Source organism: Spermophilus citellus (genome assembly GCF_964194105.1).
Source record: "Spermophilus citellus genome assembly, chromosome: 18".
NCBI lineage: Eukaryota > Metazoa > Chordata > Mammalia > Rodentia > Sciuridae > Spermophilus > Spermophilus citellus.
In genome coordinates, this window is record NC_138200.1 from 65579984 (window position 1) to 65599629 (window position 19646).

Consider the following 19646-nt stretch of genomic DNA (forward strand, 5'->3'; position numbering starts at 1 on the left):
AAAGTATACAGAAGGATAGACATCAACTGTATGCAGTACTGCAGCATTTTATGAGGGGTGTGAGCTTCCCAGGTTTGGGCACCACAGGGGTCCTGGGCCGATCCCACACAGATCCAAAGGACAACTTGAATGGTGACCATGTGTTCACAGGGCTGGCTGGGAGCTACAACTCTCTGCCACCACCCAGCATTGCGAGAGGACTGAAGTGTGTATCACCTGCCTGGGAGAGAGTAGTCAAAATACAGTTCATATCATCGCATTTAGCATTCACACCATCGTAAAGTCAAAAAGTCATACACTGAACCATCCTAAGTTGTTAGGCTGGGGCCTGTACTGAGAGGAATGGACAGTCTGGAGATGGTTCTAGAACACAGAGTGTCAAGACAGAGGACATATCCCTAACCCTCTGCATCCCAAACGTAACAGAACTTTATGTCTTCGACATAGGAAAAACAAAAAAGGCCCCTCAGGATTGTCTCTGTGGCTCCCTTCCCTCTCCTCCCCACTCTCTGGAACCCACCACAGTCTGGCCTTCAGCCTCCTTCAGCCCCACCACTCGCCTGAAACAGCTCACTCAAATCGCCCACCGTCTGCACACTGCAAGCACCGTGGCTGAGCCCAACTTCATCCTCCTCAACTCTCCGGAGACGAGATGGAAAAATAGCTTGGTGGCTTCAGAAGCTTGGTGGCTTAATTATGTTCCTGAACCTTCAGCTTTTAATGAGTTATGACCACAGGTGTTCACAGGTTAATTTTTGGTAATCATTTCTATGAGGAAAAAGAGAAACCCTCCTTCCAACCAACCAGCTTAGAAATACTTGGAGCAAAGCCTCTTCCAGAGGAGACAAAGCAACTGCTTTTATTGTTACATTTCCAGTTCACAGACCAAGTTTCAAGGTTCAGATTCCCCAAATTCTTAATAAGAGACCCCATCCACAGTGACCAACCAACTCTCAAGTCAGCTTTGGGGGGTGGTGTTTTATGAAAGCTAGAAAACCAAAGGAAACTCAGTCTTGCTCTTCCCCTGAAGCTGGGGACCAGTCTGCACCACCTCTGCACCAGTCAGCATGTCTGGCTACATCCTGCCAAGGGCAGAATTCAGAGTACCATGGGCCAGGCGTGTTTACCAGTGCCGCGCCACCCACCTGATCCCTAACCCTAAGATTGCACCAGGACCTGGCTTACACAGAATCACACAGCAGCGTGGCTACCAAAAGCTGCTGCTGCTGCAATCACACATCAACGCAGATTCCATCACTGTGGTGTGAAGTCAGAGGATCCAGCTGCACTGTGCCTCCAGTGCAAAGGTCTCCGCTCCTGTGTTTCGAAGACATGATTTAGGAGCGGAAGAGCTTTGGAACTTAGCCACTCATCTTCTGAATCCATGTCACATCTGGAAATGCTGCAGGGAAGGTCACAGGCAAAAACGTGTGTTCCACACTCAGGTGTGCTTAGGCATACTGTGGAAGACGGCCTCACAGCAGGACGATCCCACACCAGTCCTGGCCTCAACCAAATGACCAGCTTCTTCAGTGTCATGATATTAAGCTCTGAATTTTAAATCCGCCCATGTTACCATATTCATATAGAAACTTACATAAATTCTGAGTGCTAGGTATGTGGCCCACAAAAAATGGTTGGCTTTATAGGATCTGAATTAAAGACATTTCACTGTAGGTGTCAATGCTAATCCATATTATGGGGTTTGTGCATAATTATCATTACATCAATAAAAGTACTCACAATAATGCATAATTCATTACATGGACCAAAAATGAGCTTCTAACATTATTGCAACAGATACATCATATCACACACATAATCTGTCCATATTTTAAGTACTATTCCATAAATACTTGATGTTTATATCAATACTACTACCGGAATGGAATCATTTTACATAGAAAAGTGTATGAAAACCAGCTATAACAAGCTCAAAAGGGCTAAGTTTCAGTTATAAAATGGATCATAGGTTCAGAAATCACTACTTGACCACAATTACAAATCAAAAGATAGTGACTAACGGTTACTCATTAGATCTCCAAGTCTAGGAACACACTCACCCCAGACCTGGGAAACACAAACAACATGGAGGAAGCAGCAGCAGACAGGCAAACCCACAGCACAAACCTGGCAGGCTTGTCTAGTCTGGAAAGGAAGAGCCTGGGTCTGTATCACCCCGTGAAGCTTCCCGTTACCCACCCTGACAAGGCTCTTTTGTAACTTAACCCTGTGTAGAGCTGCTCACACACAGCACAGCACACAGGTTCTGCATCTCTGTCCTCCCGCAGCCCAACCAGATTCCTAAGCTAACACCAGAGATCTCAGTTACAAAATAACACTTTTCAATAGTCTTCCTACTGAACATTTCAAAACTAACACTGCTGTCATCTGTAAAGGGAAAATAGGCCATTTCCCTTAAAACACGACATCTGAAACTGAAGCGCTGACAAGTCTGTTATAAGCGTTCGCTGCCGTGGCTCTGATGTCAACATCCCTCTTGAACAGCTTGGAACAAAGCAATCACATCTAGGCGTCTTCACCAGTTCCCACACTCAGGGGTTATTTGTTCCACGCCATCCACTGGCCCTGGACGTTTATCACAGCTCTCCAAGACTTTACCTTACAAATGATGAATTAACAGCACACTGATCATCAGTCAAAAAGAAAATACATCAGATAAATTAAATGTGTTTCCAAATGTCGGAATACTGCCGGTTACCATGACTTGGCAAAACTTGACTGACGGTCGGGACTCAGGCTTTGCAGGCTAAGGCCTCCTTGTGTAAGGAGCGGTTGAGAATATTCGCTCCCCATACCCAGAGCCACTCAGGCATATACTGTGCAAAAAGAAACTAAAAACAAAAAGAGAAAGGGTTATAAGGTTAGAGCCTCAAACCATCAACACTGAAGGAATCAGAGCAGAGATCAGCACAATTTAACCCAATGAACACCTTCCAACCACTTCAAACTCAACAAAGGAGAAAGCCCCTGAGTACTTACGTACTGAACACCTCTCTCTCCATAAGGTATTACCCTAGACTCTAGACACACTCATTGTTTCAAGGAAAACCCCAAGTACACCCTCCAGCTTCATCTGCTCTTAAGTGACTTAGAACTGTTAATCTTCGTGGCCACATGACTGGGCAATGCACTGAGGGTCTCCTGCTGGCCTCGCTGTGGATCACGTCTGACGTGGGGGCTCTGAGTTAACAGTGACCTAGGTTACTCTTGAGGGACCTGAGGCTGCTTCTGTAGAAGATATGGACTCCTCTCTCGGGCCTGCAGGTGGCCCCCGGTGGCTGGCCTGGGATGAAGAGGCACGGCATCTCTGCCTTCACTTTGCGTCTGTCCCCTTGTCACCGTAACCTTTGGGTCAGATTCTACTCGGCTCTGCGTGTGGTCACCAGGTGTCATCCAGAACTGTCATCCAGGACTAGCGTGACCTGGACTTGCCCAGTCTCCCTGCACCCACCCCCCTGAGGTGAAGGACCCCTACCACCCACCACGACAGACACCAGAGCAGGAAGGACAGACAAAAGGCGGCACAGCACTCCTGGAAGGCTGCGCCATTCCTAGGAAAGACATGGCCCTCCTCCCCCTGGCAGCCCGTCCCTGTCCCTGTCATTCCTCTCCTGCGTCCTGGCCTCCCGCCCTGGAGAGGGGAAGCTGACGGTGAGCTGTCCTCCCTCTCCATCATCCTTTGGCCACTTTCTTTCTCCCCAAGGCCTATCTCTGGGACATGGGTTTTCCTGTGGGAAGAACCACCAGCAGCAGCACCACCTGTTCTACAATGAAGCATCTTCACTTAATGTGGCATAAACGGCATGTTCAGGGTGAAGAATCACCAAGCCCTAGAGCAGTAAGTCAGCTGGAACAAACAGAGGCATTCATGGCCAACATGAGAAAACCAAGTTTTGGGGGGCAGGCTGAAGCAAATTTAAACAAGAGAACTGAGAAACACCAGGACTTTGGAAGGGTCTCTAGGGTGAGACGAGGGGGCTCATGGAACAAGAGGGAGTCCTGCTGCTACCATTCTGTTCCAGAAGTCTCAACCCAGAGGAGAGATGGCAACGTCTGGAAACATGGCTGTGACACTGGCAGTGGATGCCACTGGTATCTCATGGAGGCCAGGGATGTCCCCCAGCACCCTGTGATGTACAACACAGCTCCCCCAAACCAGGAAATACTTACTCAAATGGTGCTGAGACAGAAAAACCCTGCATGACAGGTTTGTTCAAGACCACAAGAAAGTTCTAATGGCTTAGATATTAAGGAAAAGGGATGGACAGGCCCTTGGTGGATACCACTGTCCCAGCCCAGAAAGAACTCAAGTGGGGACTACGGTCACTGACCCTCTTCTCAATAAATGGCCTGCACCTCCAGGGAGGCCACACCAGCAACCATCAGTGTGGCCTGTGCGGCCATCAGTGGGGGAGGAATCAGCATCTAAAAATCGGCTTTTTCATTCCCACCCCTGGCCCTTGCCCACTTCAGGGGAACAGCATCAAGGTATGTTCTTCCTGTTCCAAGGAGACTCCACTGGCACAGAGTAAAGACCCAGGACCAACAAATTACCCTTTGTTCATCTGGGTCTTTAATTTTTCATTTGCAACAACACAGACATTCTTCATGTTGCTTAGAGAGCCTGATATTTGAGGGTGCAGAGACAGCAGGTGGGAGTGTTTCTGGGCCACGGGGAGCCCTCTTCCCAAAATGAAATCTAAATGGCATGGGCCTCCAACAAGCATGGGCCTTAGGATTAAAAAAAAAAAAAAAAAAAAACTATTTTGGCCTCCCCTTCCTTCCCTTCCATTCTGTCTTATTTCTCTCTCTGGGCCATTTCTAAGAGGTATGAACACCTGGGCAGCAGGGTGGGGAGCCAGGGGAAAAGGAGAGCACTTGATCCCTGGGTACTGACAGACTACAGAGCCCACTCACTGATCCCTCAGCTGACGAGTTACAGGGAAGCAATGCCACGGTGTCTATACTGGGATCTGCGAGAAAGGCCACCCAAACTGAGCCAAAGGAACTGCAGGTGGTTGGGTGGGTCTCACATTCTGGGGTCCTGACCAGTCTGTCTGGCGCTCCTGGGCAACCATACCAATGCGACTCCTGAAGCAAGCGGAGCAGCCCCTGAAGCCACACTGCTCAGGAGTCTCGGGGACTCTAAGAGGAAGAAGAGGTCAGTAGAAACTTACACACAGGACTAGCTGGAAATCTTCACGAGCAATGAAACTGCAGACACCTTACCCAGAGCCCAAGCAGGTGAGGCTTCAGGAAGCATGGAAAAGAGCCTAAGCCACGCGAGCCCGGACCCTCACCCTCGGCCTGCTGGAGCTATCTCAGAGGCAGAAGCAGAGCTTCCCTGAGAGGTGCACTGAGTCCCCACCTGGCTTCCCCATACCCCTCTGCTGGACCTCCCCCTGATCCCCAATGCTGGACACCCTGCGACTCTCACCAAACTCCTCTCTCAGGGGATGTGGCCCACTCCCACAGCTGTCACTGCAGCCAAGTCTCCTGACAGATCTCTCACCTGGGCTCCCATCTGTCAGCAGCCGCCTCCACTTCTCTGAAACACTCCCGAGGACCTTTGAAACCAGCATGCACATGGCTCCCACCAGTCCCTGCCCCTGATCTCTCCACTGTCCCTCCACTCCTCACACCTGACCCACCCCCAGTGCCACCTATCTGGGCCATGGCATCCTAGCTTTTTAAAGCACAGGCCTTCAGCCCTTCCTGCTCCATCCACTCCAGCCTGAGGAGGGGGATGCTAGTGCAACTGTGGCTGCAAATGCAGACGGGCAACAAGCCGAGCACCCACAGCCACTACCGACCTCCTTCTCCCACCACCAGCAAACACAGAAGGTCATGCTTATTTAATTCCCAATGTAGATGACAAACTGAAGTAAACAGCACAAAATAAAACGTCATACCGCAGGTTGGCATATTCAATTTCTCATAGACTAAAGAGCAACAGGATTGAAATCATGATAAAATCTAGAACTTTGTGACTTGGGTGAACTACATTCAAAAAACAATAACAATAGAAAAAAATTAGCAGCAAAAGCTACCAGTAAAATATGTTTGGGACAAAACAGTAACAAATCAAATCTCTATTGTAAAACCAAAAATAAAAGTAATAATGTTGAAAATAATTTAAGTAAATAAAATCAAAAAAGGAAAAGTGGAACAGAACATTAAACAGCTCTGTATGGGAAAGTACTCTAGGGATAAATCAGCTTCACAGAATGTCTTGACAGAAAACACACATTGTTGAGAAAAGTTCATCATGGGAACATAGTTGTGATTAAAACACTGGTGCTTCAACTCTGAAGGCACCAATAAAAAAATGTGGAGAAAAATAAAACCATGGTGTTTCACACAGACAGTGCCTGAACCCACCTCAGGCGATCTTCACTTCTAAGAAAACTTCAAGGTCAGTGGCTTCTAAACTACTGTTTAGGTTTCTCCCTTTTCTCAGGTAATTAGGGACTTGGAAATAGCCACTTAGGTAAACTGCTTCCTTTGTGTGTGTGGTCCTAAGGACTGAACTTAACCAGGGGCTCCAACCTCAGAGCCATACCCTTAGCACTGTTTTTTCTGTTTTCTTTGTTAGATAGATAGGGCCTCGATAAGTTGCCATCCTCCTGCCTCAGCCCTCATAACCGCTGGGATCACAGCTGTGCCTCACCCCAAATGGTGACAAATGGCTTTTTTAAAAACAGAAATCTTTTGATGGTTGAATGTGATGATCATTATTATCCAAAGTACATGTATGAAGACACGAATTGATGTGAGTATACTATGTCTATGTGAGTATACAACCAGAGATATGAAAGATTGAGCTCTACACATGTAATATTTTTTTAAAAAAAGAATTACAATGCATTCCGCTGTTATATATAAATTAAAAAATGGAATTAAATAAATAAGAAACCTTTAGTCACATCTTTTGAGAAAAGTGAAAATTAACTATTAATTTAGTATGAGATTATTTTGGAGTGGTAAGTCTAATACACAAACAATGAGTCTGTAGTACTAAGTCTAATAATCTTTTGCAAACAGTCCCCAAAATATTTGTGTTATCATTAAGAAAATGCCAAGTATTTCCTTTTTGATACTGGGGATTGAATCCAGGGGTGCTTTTACCTCTGAGCTACATCCCCAGTACTTTCTATTTTTTACGTTGAAACAGGGGCTACATAAATTGCTGAGGGTCTCAAAAAGTTGTTGAGGCTGGCCTCAAACTTGTGATCCTCCTGCCTCAACTTCCTGAGTGGCTGAAATTACAGGTATACACCACCACACCCAGCTCACACCTATTTTCTATGCCAAATAATGAAACACAAATTTATCATTATAAATTTCCCTTATATCACAATTTCATATATTTAACAAAATTAAAATATTCCTAAAAGACCCAAATCTTTGTCATGTCTGAGTAACAAACTTTTTTAAAAATTCTATGCTTGAACAAATGAGTTTAAGAATATACCAAGACACTATTTGCCATATGGTTGTATAAAATATAGACCTAACTGGTAGTTTTGCTCTGGATTAACTGTTCACTTAGAGGTACCCCCTTTTAAGCATTACTAGAATTTTTTTTTTCAATACCAGGTAACAAACCCAGAGCCTCATGCACACTAGGCAAGCTCTCTACCACTAAGCTTCATCACCAGCTTTTTTTTTTTTTTTGTGACAGGATCTTGCTACATTACCCAGGCTGGCATTAAACTTGTGATCCTCCTGCCTCAACTTCCCAAGTAGCTGGGATTAGAAGCATGCCCCCAAGTTCCCGCCAGCATAACTAGAATCTTTTTTTTTTTTTTTGATACTGGGGATTAAACCCAGTGGCACTTAACCACTGGACCACATCCCCAACCCTTTTTATATATTATGTTGAGACAGGGCCTTGCCAAGTTGCTCAGGATCTCGCTAAGTTCCTGAGGCTACCTTTGAACTCACGATCCTCCTGCCTCAGCCTCTCAAGCTGCTGGGATTACAGGAGTGCACCCCCTGCCCAGCTAGAGTCTTTACTCTGAATTCCCATGTAAATAATTAGCATTTGTATATTTCTACCATCCAGTTAACTTAAAGCAGCATGTTTCAGGTGTCACCCCATTAAAGTTTTGAAAATTCTTAATAATCCCACTGAAGAAAATGTAATGTCTTAAACAAAATCATTTAAGATGTGAAGTTTAAGAATCAGAATTTCCTTGGGGCTGGGGATGTGGCTCAAGCAATAGCGCGCTCGTCTGGCATGCGTGCGGCCCGGGTTCGATCCTCAGCACCACATACAAACAACGATGTTGTGTCCACCGATAACTAAAAAATAAATATTAAAAATTCTCTCTCTCTCTCCCTCTATCACTCTCTCTTTAAAAAAAAAAAAGAATCAGAATTTCCAATCTCTTTCTGCATGAGGCTTCAGACTCACCCAGTTCTAAGAACTGAAAGCACACTGCTACCTGAATAGAGTGGGACCAGTATCCTGTGGTCCTTTTGGAAATCCCCAGGGTAGAGACAGCATGATGTGCATATACTTTTGGTGAAGGCACCAGCCAGGGGCATCTGTGCAGAAAGCTGCTAGGTCCAGCCATGTTGGTGGCCACGTAGAAGGGGAGGAGGCTCTGCACGAAGATCCCTTTAGAGGCGTACTCGTACTGCAGTGCTCGGCTGAGGTGGTCTAAGTAGGCCTGTCAAGAGTGAGGAGAAGACTTTTAATTTAGGGGTGGGAGGAACTTGAAAGAAAATTCAGGACAAAAAAAAAGAGACTTCTCAAACATGAGCTGCTGACAGACAGCCCCTCCAGGCAGACCTGACGTTTATCAGCAGTCAGAATTCCATTCCCAACAAGCCTGACCTTAGAAGCAGAGAACGCAGCCAGCTGGGGAGTGGGTTTGCAGCAGGAGCCGGAGGAGATGGTGACGATGGCACCCTTCTTTCTCTCCACCATTCCTGGTAACACTATGTGGATCATCAAACTAGCAGCGGCGATGTTCACATTTATGATGTCCCAGAGCTTGTCCTCAGAGACCTGAGTGAAATACTGGGGGTAGGGGTAAAACACGCCCACATTGTTTACCAAGATGCCAACGTCTTTGTCCTTCAGGGCTTCTGCAATGGGAACATAGATCTCACGGCCCCTGCTGAAGTCCACAACTATGATATCCGTTTCCACTTGGTAGGTGTCGGCTATGTCTTTGGCAACTGTCCGCAGCTTCTCTTCATTCCGACTCATCAGAATAATGTTGAGACCTCGGCTCGCTAACTCTTCGGCATAGGCTTTTCCAATCCCATCTGTTGCACCTACAATGCAAGCCAGGAAAGAGGAATAGGCTCTTCAGAGTCTTCTGCAATGAATCTCAACTACCCCACTGCCAGGTTTAATTAGAGAGAAAGTCACACTAAAAATATAGAGAGTTCTAGTGTCTGTCCATCAAGGCCAAAGCTGATTCCACAACGTGAATGATGTGTGGGGACTGCTTTCCAGGCACCTGACAGACAGGCAAGGCGTGTGGCACTTCACACTCCCGCCACGCTGAGAAACACGGCAGGACTTGTTTCCAAACGCCCATCTGGCTTGTATGGGTGCCAGAAGAGACTTTTCTGGGACACAATAAATTAAAATAAAATTTAAAATAGGTGAAGTATTTCTGAAAGTGGTGATCATCTCTAAGGACAGGATGGAAACAGCAAAAAAGAAAAAGAGAGAGAGAGAAAGCCGAGCTGAAGCAGGCCTTGGATGGGGGGTAGGGTGGGAGACAAGAAAAATATGAATCACACAAGGCCAGGTCCTCTGTGAGAGGGGCAGTAAAAGACATAAACTGCCAGGCACAGGAGGATGCGGCAGAAGGATTCCAACTTCAAAGTCCACCTCAGCAACTCAGTGAGGCCTGAAACAACTTAGTGAGACCCTGTTTCAAAATTAAAAATAAAAAGGGCTGGGGGTGTGACTCACTGGTAAAGCACCCCTGGGTTTACTCCCCAGTACCCAAAAAAAGATTAAAAAAAAGACGTGAACATAATCATATCAGGAATCCTAAATGTTCTTATAGCATGGTCCTACGAAATCACTAAATTCAATAGCCCCTGAAGTAAAGTGGCTGACTTAAAAGACCCTAAACAGAAAAGACCGTTAGGTTTTAAATCAGGTTACCACTGATGACGGCCCATCTTCCGTACTGCTTGGTGAGGTCTGCCCTGCTCCCCAGGCGAGGGATGAAGTGCAGCCTGATCAGACTGTAGAAGTCACAGATGACGGTGATGCTTTTCCTGGCCGTGTACCAGGCTCCAACCAAAGCCAGCGCTTCCATATAGCAATTGCAAGACCTGGCAATCTCCCTGTACAAGAGGTAGAAGCTGTCAACGGCAGCCATGGCGACCTGCAGGGACAGAGAGAGGGGCTCTCAGCTGATGAAGGTAAAGAACAGCAACACCCACATGCAGACAGACCTGAGCAGCTGCCAGATCCTGACAACTCTCACTTGAGTAACAGCAGCTTCCCAAAATGCGCAGCCAGGGACCCAGCCAATTAACGAGCTCATTATTTAACATTTATGGCTTATGAAGATCTCTTCTTCCAAGGAAGTTAATCTAAATACTACCATAAGATACCAAGTTTCTCCTAAAATCAGATCCATTCTTGAGGATGGAGATAAATACCATATGCTGTGCCTTAAAAAGATTCCTAGCCTAATGTAATAAAAGGCACAGACTTAAATTCCCCCAACAGCCAGGAGGTGTGTTTATCTCCTTGCTCCAGTCAGTCAGCAAGTGAAGAGGCCCTGCTACCCAGGTAGAGACAAAGTAGAAAAAACAAAGGTAGTGTCAGGACCTGGCCTCGGCCTCCAGGGGCCTACAATCCTCTAGAGACAAACAAGCTTTCATAAACTCTGACAGGAAACAGAAATCATATTAAAATCAAAGGGACACCTCCCAAACTTGAGGCAACAGCTTTGACATGGCAGCAGAGTAAGATCTCCTCCAGCTTACTAACTTGATTGATACGGTAACATCGGCGTGGCCCTTAGGCTGGAGAGAAGTCCAACACAACCCCGTCACATGTGCACAGAACAGGCATTTCCGCGCACTGTGACAGAGGCTGAGGACTCAAAGACAAACCGAGTAACAGTACCTCTGTGAAGAGGCAATGTTCAACAGGGCCTTTGTACTGCTGTAGAATCTGGTACGTGTGCCTGCATCAGAAGACTCCACAGAGGCGAAGGGAGAGCAGACACGAGGGCCCGGCACCACGACCACAGGAGCTGAACTCCTCCAGGTCTACACCACAGGAGCCACTGCAGTCTGGCCCACTGTGCACTATTCATGAGGGACAGAACATCAAAATGACCTGAACTGAAAAGAAATCACAGGTAAAATGAAATCACAAATCTGGGAGCAGTGGCGCACTCGTGTCATCCCAGCTACTTGGAAGGCTGAGGCAGGAGTTGTTCAAGGACAGCCTGGGCAACTTAGCCAGGCCCGTCTCAAAATTTAAAAATCAAAGGAGAGGCTGTGGATGTAGCTCAATGGCAGACCAGTCCTGGATTCAATCCCCAGTACCAAGAAACAAAAATTTAAAAAATTAAATTACAGGTAGCTCATATGTACATAAACATTAAGATTCCTCCAACAGCAGGTGGACATACCTCTGCGATGTTAAAACAAGGTTTCCCGCGGGCACAGTGGCACACGCCTGGCATCCCAGCAGCTTGGGAGGCTGAAGCAGGAGGATCTCGAGTTCAAAGCCAGCCTCAGCAACTTAGCAAGGCACTTAACAACTCAGTGAGACCTTTCACTAAATAAAATATTTTAAAAGGGCTGGGGATGTGCCTTGGTGGTTAAACACTCCAGGGTTCAATCCCCAGTACCAAAAATAATAAAGTTTTCAATGAGAAAACAAATGCCATATTATACCAAGATGGACAGGCTGCAGTCAAAGCCACTCGGGAAATCACTTGCACTAAGGGTGTGTAGAAACATTTTGGGGAAGAAAGGGGAGGTGGGCCTCTGAGGGCCTCAGGCTGAAGCTGCTCAAGGACTGGAACATCAGTGAGGTAGTCTCTAACAGCAGATGTTCCAGCGGTTTCCCAAGGTTTCTGTGCTAGCTGTAATGACCCCTGGTCTCCTCTCTGCTTGTTTTAGGCTTCCGGTGGATATGCAGCTGTACTCTTAAGACCAAAAACCCAGAAGAAACCAACTCCTTTCTTTTGTCCTTGTAGCTCTGCTGGCAATATTTTTGTATAAAGTGAACATTAAAGTTTTCAAAAATTAAGAAAACACAAAAATTCCCATGCCATGAGTAGGCAGCAAAATATTTGCAAACTGCCTTGTCTCAGAGTAAGAGCCGAGGTCTGCCTGGGGACAGTAGACCCTCGTGCCCAGCAGGAGCAAGCTCTCCTGGACCTGCACCTTTTTTTATCATGTGATGGAACAAAAACCCATCCAAAATTAGCTTGGACAAAGGTGGAAGTCTACCTGGTATGATGGCACACGCCTGTAATCCCAGCAACTGGGAAGACTGAGTCAGGAGGATCCCAAGTTCAAAGACAGACTTGGCAAATTAGCAAGACCTTGTCTAAACTAAATAAAAAGGGCTGCAAACATAGCTCAATGGTACAGAGTCCCTGGGTTTGATCCCCAGTATCACAGAGAAAGAGGAAGAGAAAGTGAAGGGTTGGGGAGACAGGGAGGGAGGGACTGAAGGAGGGAGGAAGAAGGGGGAGGGAGGCAGGGAAGGAAGGAAGGAAGGAAGGAGAGGGAAAAGGAAGGGAGGAAGGACGGAATCACATCAGGAAACCTCAGGGGAGGGGAGAGGTGGGGGGGAATGAATGATTCATACCAGGAAACCTCAGAGACAGAGCTAGGAAGGGAGGGAGGGAGGGAGGAAGGAATCATACCAGGAAACCTCAGGGACAGCGCCCAGGCAGCCAGCCAGCTGCCTGGGACAGGCAGAGAGCCGCTTCAGTCACCGGTCTCTCCCTGCCGGCAGCCTGGGTTTCACCAGCCCCCTCGTTGCACACCATTCTCTCAGTTTCTATAGCTTCCATCTGAACCTCTACATGACCGCGACCCACCCTGGCATCCCTATTCCAAACTCCTGGTTGGCCCACCTGAGCTCAGGTATCTAACACCTGCCTAATCCCCTGGCAGGCATGGCGGTGAAGAAAAGTGGCAGCAGTCGAGGCAACTTGGTGTCGTGAGGGGTGGGAGCTTTGGGAAGGAGGAAGCAAAAGGAATCTCTGAAGGCTGTCCCTTGCCCTGTGCCACATGTGCTGTCCTAGGACTGCTGGGTCTGTGCCACCCCAGTAGCCTGTGCTCCTGAATGGCAGAGGCCAAATCTTACTCTGTGCCACTCCAGCACCTCCAATCCCTGGTAGAACAGCTCAACCGACAAGTGCTAGATTAGATGAGGCTCTTCCTGCCAGTCTCCACAGTGCCTGCAGAGGAGCTCGTGCGGGGAAGCCTACATGGTGAACAGCACTCAACAGCATGGGAGAAGCCCCCAAGAGCCAGGGATGAGGACACTGTAGGAATGAACCAGGATTCCTTGCTGCCCTGGCACGTGGAACCCACAGAAGGATAAACTGAGCACCTGCACAGCCCAGCAGCAGGGCATGTGGAGGAAGGAGGGGAGCCGGGAGGGGGAGATCCCTGGGCAGAGGCTAAGGGGACCAGAGGCCCAGGACCCAGAGGGCAGCACTGAAAGGTCAGGCTGCTTTTCGGGAGGTGGAGTCCAACATGCCTGCAGCTTAGGGCTGCACAGAGTACAATGGCACTGGAAGGCTTTCTGGTCAGGTGGCTGGACTTAGTTGGGGCACTGACAGAGGTGCCAAGCAGTCCAATTTGGGAAGGTGACAGGCAGCTGCAAGGCGGCTGGAGGGGATGTGCCACGCCCTGGTGCTGCAGGTGGGCTGAGGCTGAACCTCACATGTCCTCCTGACCCCATGGTTCATAAAAGGGAAACAGGAAATTACCAAGTCCCTCCATCCCTCCAGTTCTTTCCCACCCTACACACATGATGGAAAGTTACCTTTCTAATGAAAGAAAAATCAGTATCTCCCCAGAGCCATTAAATCCCAAAACCTCACAATTTTACAGTTTATTACACAATCAAGTCTAGAAGCTTACCCACCAACACACAGACACTGAGCTGCACAGACCGATGTTCTGCAATAAAGGTATCAGTCTGTGCTTTGGTCTTCATGTTTGTGTCCATCAGCCCCTGTTCCTGGGGTAGGCCCTAACGCCCCAGGGGTTAGGGAGCAAGGTCTCAGGAAGGCAGCTGGTCATGAGGACCCCACTGTGTAAGGACAAACACAGAAGGCACCACCATCTGAGAGGAACTGGCCTCACCAGACACCTGACCTGCCAGCACCTTGATCTTGGACTTCACGGCCTGCAGAACTGTGAGAAATGTTGACAGGCCACCCAGTTTTGTTACAGCAGCCTAATGGGGTCTGTAACTTAGAGAAGCCCATTTGGAAAACAACACTAAAAACTCAGTAAAATCCTGAATCCTATACAATCCACTTGCAAGAAGTTGTTATAAAGCTTTGTTTTCTTAACAGAGTAGAATGATGGATCAAAGAGGCTAGGGGTGGGGACACTGGAAAAATCTGGCCCTAGGGTACAAACTTTCCACTATGAGTAAGTTCTGGAAACCTAATGCACAGCACAGTGACCAGTTAATACTACACTGTATACCTGAAACATGCCAGAGGGTAGATCTTCAGTGTTTCCAACACACACACACACACACACACAACTCTGAGCTGATGGATGCCAATAAGTTGGTGCTGGTGGTCACTCACCAGCCTAAACGTACATATTCTGATCGTCCAGCTATAAGCCCTGATGTAGGCAATGGAACTATGTTAGAGGTGGGAAAAAATAAACTGGGAGAGGATGCTAAAAACTTTGTGTTCTTTTCTCTGCAGAAAACTAAAATAGCAGTGGTCACAGCAAAACCAGAACTGTCCCCAAACCTGGGAAAAAGAGCATCTTCTCCTTTTTCAGCACAACATCCATCAGGGCTGGAGTCATCAAAAAACCTAAAGGACACAAGACAAGTTCCAAAGTGCCATAGAAAATTATGATCGAACTGCAGGGAGCAAAGTCACCTCCTCAAGGTGCCACTGCTGCGGCTGTAACGTTACCCTGGCCACAGCTCTGCTGCCCGGATGCAGTAGCATGAAGGGCAATGAAATAACACAGAAAACCTCCAAGAATCAGGAGTTTGGGGAAGTCTTGACTGAAACACAGTTGTCACCAAGTTGTTCGAACAAACGAGACTGAGTGGAAGGCAGAACACTAAACAGACCAGTCAAGATGTTTTTCAAGAAAATACAGTACGATGGGAAAAACCAAACAGAGCAACATGGAATGACAGAGTGCAGACAGGAATAACTGCCACCAGAGGCATCCACACCCTCATCCCCACACCTGGCAAATATGCACCTTAGCTGGCAAAAGGGACTTGGTGGGTGTGACAAAGGACCTGGGATGAGAAAATCCCCCTGGATCACCCAAGTGGGCCCAGCATAATCATATGTGTCCTTGTAAGACAGTGCAGAGATCCAAGACAGAGAAAGTGACGTGACCTCAGAAGAGAGCTCAGAGCATGATTTGACAGGCCCCCCTTCTAGACTAGGAGACGGAGAGCACTGCACTGGTCAAGGACTGCGGGCAGCCTCCTGAAATGGGCAGAGCTTGGAAAGAGCCACCCCTGCTGACACCTTGGTTTCAGCACTTGAGGACTGCAGATTTCTTCTGACCTCCAGAACTGTGTGGTCATCAATCTGTGTTAAGTTGCCTCTTTCACGAAGAGCTGTCACTGCGGGATGTGAGGGCAAAGGGATGGATGAAGGGGGATGGACAGAAGCCCTCAGCCTGGCTTCTGGGGCAGTAGAGACAGGTTAAAAATCCTGCTCATCCCTTAAGACACCACATGGAGCACATCAGGAACCAGTTTCTTCAGAGATTCCTGCACCTTCAAATGACAGCCGCTCCGCCTGTAGCCACAATGGACATGTGAAGGACGTGGGAATGACGGGGCACGCCTGAGGCCTCCTCCGCCTGCAGGCCCTTCCACAACCTGCTGAGTCCCCTCCTTCATGCTGTTTCAGTCCCAGCCACAGCGATGACAAGCACCAGCCCAGCACCAAGCCCCACTCAGCTCTGGACAACAGCCTCCAGGGGCCTCTCAGCGCCCCCTGCCTCCACCCTGCTGCTAGTTAACCACCTCACTAGTTTCCATCTGGGTTCTCCAACCAGAGCTCAGGCCTCCCAAGGGCAGGAGCTGCATCTAAGACCTATTTTCCAGTAATTTATAATTTTTTTGAAAAGTACATCCAAGTGTGTAAAACCTATTATGCACGGGTCAAAGAAAAATAAAATGAAATGCCCATTCAGCCAGCAGCCTATAACAAAGCCAGCAGCCAAGAGCCGGGGTGACCTCCTTTCTGACCACTCTGCAAAGGAGCCACTCGTGAATTCTGGGTCATCATTTTTGTTAACAGTTGCACAAGCCACACACCCATTCTCAAACAAGGAAACTGTAAATTGCCTGGTTTGAGCTTCACGTGAAGGAACCCCACATGACTGCAGAGGCTTTCATCTCTCATGCAAGGACGTCTGGAGCCACATCCTACCTGCACCTGGGGATCACACCTTCACTGTCCAGTAGAAACACAACCATGACTCACGTCCACTCTGCTGCTGAGGGCATGTGGGTTTTTCTGCTGGTTTGTGAACAGTGTTGCAATGAACATTCCTGGGCACCTGAGCAAGAGTTCTCAAAGGGACACGCCTCATGGTTGAACTGCTGGGACAGAGGCAGCAAGTGTGCATCTACACACTGCTAACAGCCTTTCCAAAGAGACGAATACACACCACCAGCAGTGGGTGCAAGTCCACGTGGCCTCCTCCCAGCCGCTGGTGGGAATGCCCACAGAGCACTCTCATCTATAGGGCAGCGTTTACTAGTATCTCCTTTTTACATTTCTCCGATTACTAATAGGGTTCAAATTTATGTGCTATTTTTTTCCTAATCTGTGAAATGCCTGTTCTCATCTTCTACCCTTTTTTCTGCTGTGCTGCCTTCTTTTCTCTATAAAATTTATAAAATCTATAAAAATTACTCACCGGATTCTACATAAAAGTTCTCTGTACAATGTTCTTTGTAATGCTTCTGATAAATTATCTTAATCTGTAATGTAAACAAATGTATCTTTTTCCTTTATGATTTGTGTTCATCCTGTTTTATGTCGGAAAGTCCACCTTGGCCCAAGGTCATAAAGACATTTGCTCATACTATTTTCTAAGTTTTACAGTTCTGCTTTTCAGATTTAAGTCTTTTTTTTTTTTAGAATTTTTTAATATTTATTTTTTAGTTTTCGGCGGACACACCATCTTTGTTTGTATGTGGTGCTGAGGATCGAACCCGGGCCGCACGCATGCCAGGCGAGCGCGCTACCGCTTGAGCCACATCCCCAGCCCCTCATATTTAAGTCTTGAAGCCTCCAGGAGCTTTGTAACAGTGTGACACTGAGATCTCATACATCTTTAATGTCACCCCACAGCACCTGACACACTGCTATGTATACAATATTTATTTAATAAATAGACTCAAACACTGCCTTGTGGTCAAAGCTCAAATTTCACTCTTTAGGAGGGGAAAATAAATTAAGCATCTCAAAATTTATATCAGCAATTTGACAAGGACATTATTGGTATATTAGGATTTGCTGGAATTTCCTTAATTTCTGTTGCCCCTTGTTGATACTCAACTAAACCAAAAGTGAGTCTGATTGGAAAGAGCAGCAACCCACAAAGTAGAAAACTAGAATTCTTATTGACGATCCAGTACACCTGACTTTTGTGTATATTTGTGCTACAGGAATTAAAATAGCCACACCTCACTCCTAAGCATGTACCCATGACAAATTTAAAAATTCTGCTCACATTATGTACACCTGTGCTCACAGCAGTCTTGTTCACAATAGCCAGAAGGTACAGCATCCATGGATGTACAAACCAACGTGGCCTACCCATTCCACAAAGGAATGCTATTCAGCCATAAAAACAATGCAGTACTGATACATGCCACAACATGCAAGGCCTTGAAAACACAATGCCGACAGGCAGACGCCAGACACAAAAGGCTACATCTCATATGATCCCATTTGTATGAAATGCTCCCAGTAGGAAAATCCATGGAGACAAAAGTTGCATCATGGATGGTAAGCAAGAAGTGGGGCAAGGGGAGTGGCTGCCGACAGAGCTGGGGTTTATTAGAGTGGGTGATGGAAGTGTTGCAAAGTATCGTACTTATACAGCTATACACTTAAGAGGACTAAAGTGGTAAACTTTGTTATGAATTTTCTGGTTTTTTTTTTTAATCTACTAAAAAAAAAAAAAACAAACAAACAAACATCACCAATCTGTTGAACCTAATGCCCCTGGAATACTCCTATAGGGATTAAAACCAGACTGAATTGAGACTGCCTGGGCTGGAATCCACAGAGCTACGTGTTGGGCTCAAGCTACACCACCATGGTGCTTTCTCAGCCATCTGCAAAAACGCGGATGGCCAACCTGGCCCCCGGTAAAGCCCAGCTATTCCGGACCCTGAAGCAGGATGGCCAGCTTCAGGCCAACCTCTGCAATTCAGGGAGACCCTGTGTCAAAACTTATTTTAAACTGGGCTGGGGTGCAGCAGAACATTTGCCTAGCACGTGCGACACCCTGGTTCAACCCCCAGCACCGCAAATTTAAAAAATAATTTTAAAAAGGAGGTGGCGATAAGAATTCCTAAGACTATGTTGAGAACTAAATGAGGTAATCTATAAAAGGCACGTAGAAGGGCGCCCGTCCCCAGGGCTCGGTGCCCCTCGCCACCAGCCAGCACTGCTCTCTATTCAAGGCTGATGCCGCTGCCGGCTGCCGGGGAGCTGACTTTTCGCAAGGCGCCCAGAGCCGTCTTCCTCGGGTCTCCAGCTTCTCTCCAACTCGGCCGCCGGACTCCAGCATCCCAGTAGACGCGGGAACTGCGCTTCCGGCCCAGTCGGCCTCCAGGACCGCGGGGCTCGCGGAGGCCGGCGGCGCGAGGTGCACGCCCGCCGCCCGGGGCAGCAGGTGCAGCGCTCGGCGCCCGCGCGGCCCTGCCCTCCCGCGGGGCGGAGGCGGCGCCCGCTCGCTGAGCGCTGCAGCTCCGAACCCCGGCTAGTGGGCCGGGCGGCGGCCGCGGAGCCCGCACGGGCCGAGCCGCGCGGGATGGAGATAAAGAGCGCCGCCGAGGAGGGCGGCCCCGTGAGCGGGCGGAGCCCGCGGGAGGCGCGGAGAGGGCCGGGGCCGGGCGGCGGGGGCAGAGGGAGGGCCGGGCCGGGGGCGAGGGGGCCCGGCGGGGCGCGGTACCTGCAGCGGCGCAGTCTCCGGAGCCCGTCCCGCCGGACCCGCGCGGCCGCCGCCCCCGTCTCCGCCGGCGCGTCTCATGTGACCCGCGCAGGCGCCGGGGGCGGAACCTTGCTAGGCCCGCCCCGCGCCCGTGCTCGAGTGCGCGTGCGCAGCGGTTGCCGTGACGACCGGGGAAGCCAACGCCAATGATCCGGTGTCTGCGGTCTGTGGGGAAGGAAAGC

The 19646-nt window shown here is 48.3% G+C and overlaps 1 protein-coding gene across 3 annotated transcripts; it reads right to left on the reverse strand.

Annotated features, from left to right (window-relative positions):
- Window positions 1-833: 833 nt before the first annotated feature.
- HSDL1 (hydroxysteroid dehydrogenase like 1) lies at window positions 834-19507 on the reverse strand. 3 transcript variants are annotated; one of them, XM_081273385.1, is made up of 6 exons: window positions 19426-19494; window positions 11144-11364; window positions 10166-10391; window positions 8870-9315; window positions 8475-8702; window positions 834-2855 (listed from the first exon to the last, which is right to left on the reverse strand). In XM_081273385.1, exons 3-6 carry the CDS (start codon window positions 10383-10385, stop codon window positions 2757-2759), a joined length of 993 nt encoding a protein of 330 aa, XP_081129511.1. In that variant the 5' UTR covers window positions 10386-10391; window positions 11144-11364; window positions 19426-19494; the 3' UTR covers window positions 834-2756. The 3 variants fall into 3 exon arrangements, with proteins under 3 accessions (XP_081129511.1, XP_081129512.1, XP_081129510.1); XM_081273386.1 differs by having other exon boundaries at window positions 11144-11328; window positions 19426-19486; XM_081273384.1 differs by lacking the exon at window positions 11144-11364 and having other exon boundaries at window positions 19426-19507.
- Between the last annotated feature and the right edge of the window lie 139 nt (window positions 19508-19646).

Coding starts and splice junctions, on each gene's coding strand:
- HSDL1 (XM_081273384.1), bottom strand. CDS start 19,503: ATGAGACGCGCCGGCGGAGACGGGGGCGGCGGCCGCGCGGGTCCGGCG. Junction 8,703..8,869: donor CTGCGTTCTCTGCTTCTAAG/GTCAGGCTTGTT, acceptor CACTCTTGACAG/GCCTACTTAGACCACCTCAG. Junction 2,856..8,474: donor ACTGGTCCCACTCTATTCAG/GTAGCAGTGTGC, acceptor TTTTGTTTTTAG/TTTCTTTTTGCACAGTATAT.